The following is a 10,696-nucleotide window of genomic DNA, read 5'->3' as shown; positions in this document are numbered from 1 at the left end:
AGCCAGCGGCAAATATCACTGCTCTGGGTGTGTGTGTGTGTGTTTGTGTTCACTGCTCCTAATGTGTGTGCTCTAACTTGGATGGGTAAAGGGATAGTTCACCCAAAAATGAAAATTCTGTCAGTAATTACTCACCCTCATGTTGTTCCAACCCCGTAAGACTTTTGTTAATCTTCGGAACACAAATTAAGATATTTTTGATGAAATCTGAGAGCTGTCTCACTCCTTCATAGGCTTCCAGGCAATTTCATTCTGCCGGTCCAGAAAAGTTAGTAAAAACATTGTTAAAATAGTCCAAGTGACTACAGTGGCTCAACCTTAAGTTTATCAAGCGACGAGAATACTTTTTGTGCGAAAAAAATAAATAAAAAAATAACGACTTTATTCAACTATTCATTTTCTTCCATGTGGGCCTCTGACGTGAGTTCACGAGAGCGCCACAATGCATGCGCGAGAACTGAGAAGATGACGCAGATGGGTCTCGATGTAGTGTTTAAAATGGTTCTAAAGTGTGCATTTCTTGGATGTCCGAATCGTGAGAAACCAACGAGAAAACGTAAAAGTGCCTTACCAATGCTGCAAAATGAACACTTTCCCATCAAATGATCGTAAGCATCTTCTTCTCAGTTCTCGTGCATGCGTCGTGGCGCTCTCGTGAACTCACGTCAGAGGCTTGCTCTTTCTAGAGTTTTACGTTGTCTTTGCGGCAATAGTCTTATTTAGAATTACCATGAAGATTGTTCACATCAATTTTAAGTGGTGATACTGAGAAATAAATCCACCAATAAACCAAAACTGTGAATGAAGATAAGCGAATAAAAGACAATATAAACACTGACAAGATTTAGAGACCTGCGTGCCAGGTAATGCTTCACTTGAGTGATCATGAAGAAGATAAGGGCAGCACACCGTCCCAGACAAAGCCTGAGGGCTCTGGATGGTCATTGGGTGGTTCTCACTGCTTCCTGTCCTTAAATGTTATCACTGGTGAGTCGGGTGACTGTGGTGACAGAATGTGTCTCAGGCTTATTTTGGGTAAGTGTATATGCGTTTTGAAATGTGTGGGAAGTGATGTCTTGAGGCCGTGTGTTTGTTTTCAGGTTTCTTTAGGCTGCGATTAGATGCTCACCCTCTTACCATGCTTTAACACCAGTGCGGACGGAGCTGTAGGCGCCTTCCTAAACAAACAACCAGTGAGGCAGGAAAGAGAGAGAGGAAAATGTTGAATCAAGGAAAGGTAGAGTGGTAAATCTTTGTGTTTTAACAGGCAGGAAGGAAAACAGATTGCTGAGAGGAAAGGAAATAAGGGAAATCATGGTGTTTATCAACTAATTCTCAAAACACACACAAATTATTTTTAACAAATCAAAGAAAGAACTCTTTTCATGGCATGCCAAGGAAACCACTCCCAGTTACATGGCGAGAATGTATAAAAATATGAAGTTATGTTTACGCTTCATATTTTTGTGGAAACTCTGATACATTTATTCAGAATTCAGAAAGTTCGATAGAACAGCATTTATTTGAAATAGAAATCTTTTGTAAAATTTTAAATGTCTTTTCTGTCACTTTTGATAATGTGTCCATGCTGAATAAAATGATTAATTTCAGTTAACTGAACCCAAACTTTTGAACGGTAGTGTGTATATAAAACAAATGGCACACTCTCTGTTGCTTCCAAATATACTTTTGAATGTCTGTCTTCAGGTGAAATCTTCCCGCTCTTTCCTCGCTGGATGTCCTTCCACAAACAAGGAGCAGCTGGACAATGGAAAACAGGAACCAATGAATACTAACTAAAAGTCCATGAAAGTGAAACAAACATAACTAAATATCCCTGACACAAATACCTTCAAATTGAAATGTTCCTGTCAATGTGAAATGTATGAATCGTGTGAATCTGAGTCTTCAGGTGAAATATTCCTGCACTTTCCTCTCTGGATTTCTGGATTTCCACACATCATCTGTCACAGGCAATCTACATAAATTTCCTATAATGAGTGAGTGAAAAAACATTACCTAACGAACCTGTCTATCAATGCCATAATTTTCTGTCCTGCAAAAGGGGAAGCACACGTCACATTTAATCAAGATCATTTCGTATCGGTGCAGTTGTGTTTATCAGTCGTATTTGTCATAAAGTGAATTGCAGTATTTGCTGTGATTCAAATTACCCAAAAGTGGACACCACTCACGCATATCCATGATAATCTTGAAGAGGAAGTCTGGGGTCTCCAAGCAATCAACGAACGAATGGTTGAACAGGTGGGAAGGTGTCTCATTTGAAAGTGTGATGAGGCAGAACCGAAATCACATACTCTCTAGAGTGAGAACTTATTTTGAATAAGTAATTACTTCACGACCGCTAAAATGGTATGTTCTATATTGTATGAATGTAATCTATTCGCCATGTTGTCATTATCATGTGGCTTCACTGCCATTCTTAAATCCTCTCCTGTGGCCTCATGGGATAGTAAAGTGTCCATCGTATGCACACTTCAGAATCTCTCCGGAAGAAGTAGGTCATCCATGTACTTTTTGCCTACTCTTTTATGAGTACTGTGAATTCATATATACTTCTTTCGTTACATAATATTTTTCACCTACTATATAGTAAGGAATGTATGCGATTTTGAAGGTCACACCTGTTTAGACCTCATCATTAATGCAGTCTAATCATTCTAATGACTGATGAAATACACCACCTAGTCATTAATGATAGCATTTTTTTTAATAGAATATCTAAAATAAAGAGAAACATGTCAGATTTATTCTTTAAATTAACAAGCGCCATAATAATAATAATAATTACTTTGGACAAAAAATTGTCTCTCATTTTGTAATGATGCTTGAATAGATGGCAGGCGAAGATGCAGTTCTAATTGGTTATATTGAAATAAACAAACAAGCAAAAATAAACCTAACCAATACACACACAAGAACCAGGGAAACTGAAACAAGAACCATCTAAAGAGCCACAGCAAAACAATGACTGACCGAGCAACAAGAGAAACACAAGGCCGAGACACACCTGGGGAACACAATCAAGGGGAAAAACTACAAACTGACTACAAAATGGCACATGGGACAGAAAACAGGAAGTATCACAAAAATCCAAGGACAACCACAGAGAACAAATTACACATTTACACCTGGTTTTTAAATGGTAGAACCATGAATCTTTGGAGTACTATAATATGTACATACCAATAAGTGGGATATGGTAATCATACATAGGCCCAGAATCCAAGATGGCTGCCGATGACAGAGCAGCACGGCATGTTATCAAACAAAGGATTAAACCTGAGATTTACACCACTATTGATGGCAAAACTATAGTGGAAGATGAACTGTTAAGCTTCCTTTCTGTCAAACTGAAGACTGTGCCTCAGGATGACATTATCCTGATGGCTGTAAATCACTTTGGATCAGAGTGGATTGAAATCTCCAAGAAGGTCCTGTTTGAACTGTGTCCTGGCACAGGGTAGCGTTGTGTAGCTCACAAAGGGCAACTGAAAGATGTCAACAATGTTAAGAGTTGTTTAAAACTACTGAATGAGGTTGGTGAGAATGTTCCTCGCTTTGTGTCCTATCACTTGGATGATTTACCATCAGTGACTTTTAATAGCCTCGATGTCTCTTGCCTGGTTAGTAAGATTGATCGCCTAACTGTACGTTCACACCGCCGCCGGCGAGAGCGGCAAAATTCGCTCTCGCCGCCCTGCAACCGACGCCTAGAAAGATTCGGGGACGCTCTGACGCTCTGACGTAGATTAGAATGTGTGATTTTTTTTTAAACTTTATTTAAAGGGGCCGCAAAGCAAATAAGAACTTAACATAAATCAGTATCATATTTTGTGCAGAGTGGCCTCACGTAGGGTATAAGTTAACCTAATGAAATCTTTTAAATTTGAAAGTAACAAAATGGCAGATGGAAAGACCTTAACAATTATAGTTATTTTGCTAACGAAAATAAAAAAAAATAAAAAATCCATTTGTGTGTTCTGGCTTTTGTGTTCATGAGTCTAATTTCAACATGCAGATAATAGGATGTTTAATAGACTTGGTATAACATTCATTTGTGTGCAATCTACATTACAATAACTGTCCTGGTTGTAGCTGCAATTGGTCAAAATCATTATTATTTTGACCAAATGAATTGCATTCCCGCTGAATAAACAAGCGTTCTAGCGCGAAAATGTTGCCTATAAATAATATTGCGCGGCTTTTTCTAATCAAACTGACAATACTATGGATGAGCAAGTTATTGCGTTTGGTGTGGCATTGCTCTACCTGCGGAGAAGACGTCAGAGATCAGTGTGGGTGCATGATATTCTCCATGCCCGTCAGCAGCTTGGTGAATATCACCGGCTGGTGCAGGAGCTGCGTTTGGATGACAGCAGGTTCCAGCAATATTTCAGACTGGACAGGGACCAGTTTGACAACCTGCTGTCAAAAGTGGGGCCGCGAATTGGAAGGCAAGATACCAACTATCGGCGTGCTATTAATGCGGCTGAGCGCCTCGCAATCTGTCTACGGTGAGTTCGAGATTTTTGTTCTTTATGGTTTAATTAGTTTCTTTATATTTTTATAAGTATTTGGTTTTGTATTTTCAATGGGTTGGATATTGAATATTGTTTTCATTGGTTTTTAAATGCTATTTTTTGTTATAAATAAAAATTTATAAAAGTATAATCCGGTCTAAACATTTCTACAAACAAGTATATATTTTTGTAGGCTACATTATACAAACAAGTATAATCAGGAAAAGTGAACTGTGACTATTATACTATTATATAATTATTACTCATGCATTAATTAAAATTATTATTATTTATTAAAATATAAAGTAAATGTATTTAGCTTCTTTTCACCACAGATTTTTTTTTTGTTTGTTTGATAATTTTTCTTAAGTAATTATTATTATTATTATTATTTCAGATTCTTGGCCACTGGAGACTCCTACCTCACCATAGCTTTTAGCTATCGTGTGGGAGTGAGCACCGTGGCAGGTATTGTTGGAGAGGTCGCAAGGGCAATATGGGATGCCTTGGTGCAGGAGGTCATGCCAGTCCCCACCACTGAGGACTGGCAAAACATCGCCAATGACTTCCTCCATCGGTGGAACTTTCCAAACTGCCTTGGTTCCATCGATGGCAAACATGTTGTTATCAGGGCCCCTGACAACTCAGGCTCTTTGTTTTTTAATTATAAGGGGACCTACTCTGTTGTCCTCCTGGCTGTGGTGGACGCACAGTACTGCTTCCGGGTAGTGGATGTTGGCAGCTACGGGAGGACAAGCGATGGTGGTGTGCTGGCTAACTCCACCTTCGGCCAGGCACTGCGAGATGGGACCCTTGGCCTGCCACAAGATGCTCTGCTGCCAGGTGCAGAGCATTTGGGACCACAGCCACATGTTTTTGTGGCTGATGAGGCCTTTCCACTCCGCCGGGACCTCATGCGGCCTTTCCCAGGACACAATCTCTCCGGCAGACAAAGGGTATTCAACTACAGGCTGTCACGGGCAAGGCTGATTGTGGAGAATACCTTTGGCATTCTCACAGCCCAGTGGCGGATGTACAGGCGAGTTATTGCAATCAGCCCTGCCAACGTGGACGCCTGTGTGAAGGCTACATGTGTCCTCCACAACTTCCTGAGGAGGTCCACCAGCATCACCAGGACGCCCATACCATCTGCTGGAGACAGAGAAGCTGCTGGCCTACAGGAGGTCAGCCGAGTGGGCAGCAATAATGCCACAAGGGAGTCCATCCGTGTCCGGGAGAAATTCATGACCTATTTCTCCACAGAGGGAGCTGTCCCCTGGCAACCTGTGGCATAAGCCATGCCTTTAAACGGCTCTTTTAAGAGCCACCAATTAAAAACAAATTTAAGTTCATATTCATGGTGTCTCGATTTTTTGAAAACACATTTTAGTTCATATTCATGGTGTTTCGATATTTTAAAAACACATCTCGGTTCATAAACATGGTTTCTCCATATTTTAAAAACAACATTTTAGTTCAAATTTAAGTTCATATTAATAGACTGAGCAAGACTGCTCTAAAAACACTTATGGAAGTGTCTAAGTGTATATTATAATATAAAACACACATAACCAGAAATGTTGACAATATTTTATTGCCTCTTTTACTAATAATGTAAAAAAAAAATGAGATACAAATGAATAACAAAGTTTTAAACATAGAACTAATACTTTCATACAATACTTTCATACAGAACAGTTTTGTACTTTACAAGAACTAATACTTTCATACAATACTTTCATACAGAACAGTTTTGTACTTTACAAGAACTAATACTTTCATACAATACTTTCATACAGAACAGTTTTGTACTTTACAAGAACTAATACTTTCATACAATACTTTCATACAGAACAGTTTTGTACTTTTGAACTAATACTTTCAGAACACTTTTTTTTAACACTGTTAGAACAAAGGGAGAAAGCACAAGGTGCAGCTGACAAGACTGTGAGGGAAATAAGCTTACAATCACCCCTCACAGACTTGTCAGCTGCCCCCCGTTACTCTCACCCCAGTGTTCTTCAACTTCAGTCTCCAGACATCTAGCCTCATACACAAGCCTGTGTATTTTAAACTTCAGGTCCTGTCTGGTCCTCACAGACAGCGACCTGAAGTCTTCCACGAGGCTTTGAAAAAAAAGGCTGTCACTGTCCTCATTGGTTGTAGCTCTTCTACTAACAGCTTCCAAAGCTGTTAGCATGCGCTCATCAAAGTTGGAGCTGTGGTGTGGTCTCTTTCTCCTCAATGAGGAGGGCTGAAGGCTGGGCTGTCCCTGGCTTCCACCTGCCTGTCCCTGGCTTATACCTGCCTGGCTCTGGCTTCCACCTGCCTGTCCAAGAAGGCTGGACTGGCTCTGGCTTCCACCTGCCTGTCCCTGGCTTATACCTGCCTGGCTCTGGCTTCCACCTGCCTGTCCCTGGCTTATACCTGCCTGGCTCTGGCTTCCACCTGCCTGTCCCTGGCTTATACCTGCCTGGCTCTGGCTTCCACCTGCCTGTCCAAGAAGGCTGGAATGGCTCTGGCTTTCATCTGGCTGTCCTTGAAGGCTGGACTCACACTGATGACTGCGTGTGCGCATCTCCTCTACCTGACTGTGCCCGGCCATGGCATATTCTCTTTCCTCTGGGGTCAGGTCTTCCCCAACCCCCCCTACCATATTACTGCACGTAAACCTATCTTCTAGGAATGGGTTGAGGAAGCCCATGACCCCACTGTAGCGCCATGGCCGGACACTGCTTGCGCCTGCCCCACTCCTATTCCTCTCTGCCTCCTTCCTCTTCTCCTTTCTGAACGTGTCTCTAAGGGACTTCCATCTTTTCCTGCACTCATCCGCTAGTAAAAAGACAATATGAAACTTTATTAAATATGTGACTGATGACATTTTTTATTTATTCAATATGTGACTGTAATGACATTTATCATTATTTTCTCCAGCTAAGCAATTTGTAGATAAATACCACAAGGGGAACAGGAATAGTACACTTGTTTTTTCCTTGCAGAATTATTTTTAATTAAAAAAAGGCAGAAGTGACTGCTTTCATTTTAAATATGTAAGAAATATGAAAGAAATATGTAAGAAATATGTTGTACTTCAAAATTAGATAACTATGATTATAACAGCTGATAATTACATCTAATGAAATTTGGCAGGCTAAAGTAGCTATTGTACAGCATCAGTAAATTGCCATATCACAGTTGCACATTTAATTATGTAGAGACAAAAACTGATCTTGTAAAAATCGTAAAATTAACTTTACTGACTGATTTGCATAAACAACTGTTTTGCGTGACATGGCGCTAAAGTTATCATGCAATTCCCGCTTTTTTCTAGAAAATATATAACGTTAATGCCCGTCAGCAACTCACCAGAAACACCAACAATTTCAGACACCTTGTTCCATGCGTCATTCTTTTTATTAATGTCCCTGTATGTAAACAGGGACAAGTCGTATAATAACGGGAAACCAGCAACAGAAATAATTAATTTTTCCTCCATTTTGCTTAGGAACTAATGTGGTCGGAACTAAAGTTTACAGGACTGCGTTCTCTTGTGTCCTCTCAGGCGGAGGACTTCGACATTCCGATTGGTTGCCGCTGGTTGCCGCCGAACCGCGTCATAGCTTATTACCATAAAGTTGACTTGATTTCAACTCTTCTCGCCGCTCTCGCCGTCCAAGACGCGCCGCGCCGCCCTCGCCGGAGCTCGCCGCCGGCTCTCATTGAAAATGAATGGCTTCCGGCCACTTTGACGCTCTCGCCGCCGGCGGTGTGAACGCACAGTAAGTGTAGAGTTGGCCTCCATGAAAAATACTGTGAGTAAGCAGTAGACTGAATGTGAGAACCTTCGTGGAATAACTACAGACATTAGCAAACGACTGAGTGTGATTGAGCAACCCAGTGCCAGCAAGGGGAATGCAGCCACAACCATGGCCAGTGAGGAGGCCCAGCTCCATGGACCAAGTCACAGGGAGCCTGCACCCAGACCCTCGGCGTTGCCCGTCATTTAGGAGACAGCTAGCAACGTTCTGGAAAACGATCTACTGCTGCAGTACAGAACAAGGCTAGTTTGAATCCTCCCAGAGAGAAGAAGACCTATGGAATAGTTGGAACTGGTGCAGTGGAGAACATACATGCAGTGACAACTAAGCTGGTGAGTGTGTTTGTGACAAAGCTTGCTCCTGACCTAGATTCAGAGACTCTGGCTATTTAAAAGAACAACTTTCCAGAGATGTGACTTGTCAGAAGATTGGCACTGAGTATACTCGCTACAGCTCTTTCAAAGTTACAGCTGAATGCAAGGAAGTAGCAGAGATGTATGCACCGCAGCTGTGGCCAGAAGAGACCTATGTAAGGCGCTTCTATGAGAATCGCAAGCCTAGGGCTGCGGTAAGGACAGGTATTAAAGCACCACTTGACACAAAGATGAGTGCGTCTGAGCCAAGGGCGTCCCATGCATGTTAAACAATGATAAACTGCTATGAGAGTTGTGTCTTATAACTCCCGTGGTCTGCAGCTTGGACAGGATGCTGGAGCGAGAGCCCAACGCACTGTTATTGACAAGCTCTTTGAGAATGCTGATGTGGTGTGTTTGCAAGAGACTTTTTTAGCTATTCAAGATCTGGATAAACTTAAAGCTGCAGTCGGCAAGTCTGGCAGATTGGGTCGACTTAGCCAAACTTTTGAATGTTTACAACTCTCATGCCCCTCCCCCACTACCAGCGAGCACCCGCCCATCGAGGTCGCGCTTGTCAGTGCGTGTGCACCAGATTTTCTGTGAACGCGTCCGTCTCTTCAGCATCGATCAACACCATAGACTCGGAGGTAGGCTGCCCTGGCTAATCTATCCATAGATAGCAATAACCGAGGAATTGGAAGCTTGTTAGTAGATTTTCTCTCCGCCATCACGCTTCATACAATCTTCAGGCGAACTTCAGGCGTGTCGTGTGCATGTGTTATTGTAATGTGCGCGAGGGAGGGGGGATCTGTGGCGTGTGCACGACCTGTGATTGACAGTCAGATCTCACACCCTGCGCTGATTGGACCCGATGATCCGGGAGCGGTGGATTTTTGCAAAACAAACAACACGCTCCAGGTGGAGTTAGAAGCTCGGGGTTTTTTCTAAAACCACCTTATTTATGTTGTTCTGTCGGATTATAGTGTCGATTTCACTGAATATGATCAAAAAAAATGTTGACGACGGCAGCTTTAACACTGTGCATAATGATTTCCATGGGGCAGGGGAATCCACGACAGACCTAAACACCAGAATTCTGCGTGGCAGGATCCCACGAGGTGTGGCCATATTCTGGCACAAGAAACTTGACCCTTTGGTCACTGTGATCAGGTTAGATGTGGACTGGTGCATAGGAATTAAGGTGGTGCATAATAAGAATGTTTTTATAATCTTAAATGTATACGCTCCATATGAATGTCACAAAAATGAAAATGAGTACTTAAATAAGCTTGGTTCTATAGGGTCTTACATAAAGGAAAGTGAATATACATCCATATTTGTCTTGGGGGATCTGAATGCTGATATATCAGATACTAATTCACTTTTTGGTCAACACTTGACACAATTCTACAAAGATAACAAGGTAATTTTGTCCACTAAGGAATTACTGCCAGCTGATATCTATACACATGTGAGTGAAGCTTGGCATACTACATCCTGGTTGGACCATTGTATATCTACAGCTGATGCACATGATTGTATAAAGGAGGCTGAGATCCTATATGGTTTGGCCACAGCAGACCATATTCCTGTCTCTATGTTCATTAATATTAAGGGTCTACCTGAGCTTGTTTGTAGTGACAGCCATAAACCAGGTGAGATACTGGACTGGACAAGGCTCACAGAAGACGACCTGCAATATTACAAGTTACTGACTGATGTGCACTTGAGAAATATTGAGTTACCTGTTGATGCAATTATGTGTGTGGATAGCAGCTGTAAGAATGTAAGTCACAATAATGACCTATGTGCAATGTATGATAGAATTGTGAACTGTTTAGTTGATGGAAGTGAACCACTAGGAAGTAAAGTGGTGAAACAACATATAGTAAGACCAGGGTGGAATGACTATGTCCATGATGTTCATATGGAGGCAAGAGATGCATTTAGAAGATGGGTCTTAGCAGGCAAACCTAGG

At 41.6% G+C, this 10,696-nt stretch overlaps 1 protein-coding gene across 1 annotated transcript; it reads left to right on the top strand.

The window, feature by feature from the left end:
• Positions 1-4,251: 4,251 nt before the first annotated feature.
• Positions 4,252-5,839, top strand: LOC307149464 (uncharacterized protein; the record flags this gene model as incomplete). Its single annotated transcript, XM_079855808.1, has 2 exons — positions 4,252-4,538; positions 4,942-5,839. 2 exons carry the CDS (start codon positions 4,252-4,254, stop codon positions 5,837-5,839), a joined length of 1,185 nt encoding a protein of 394 aa, XP_079711934.1.
• Positions 5,840-10,696: the final 4,857 nt, after the last annotated feature.

Source organism: Squalius cephalus (genome assembly GCF_949319135.1).
Source record: "Squalius cephalus genome assembly, chromosome: 2".
Classification (NCBI taxonomy): Eukaryota; Metazoa; Chordata; class Actinopteri; order Cypriniformes; family Leuciscidae; genus Squalius; species Squalius cephalus.
This window is presented reverse-complemented; position numbering and strand designations above follow the sequence as displayed.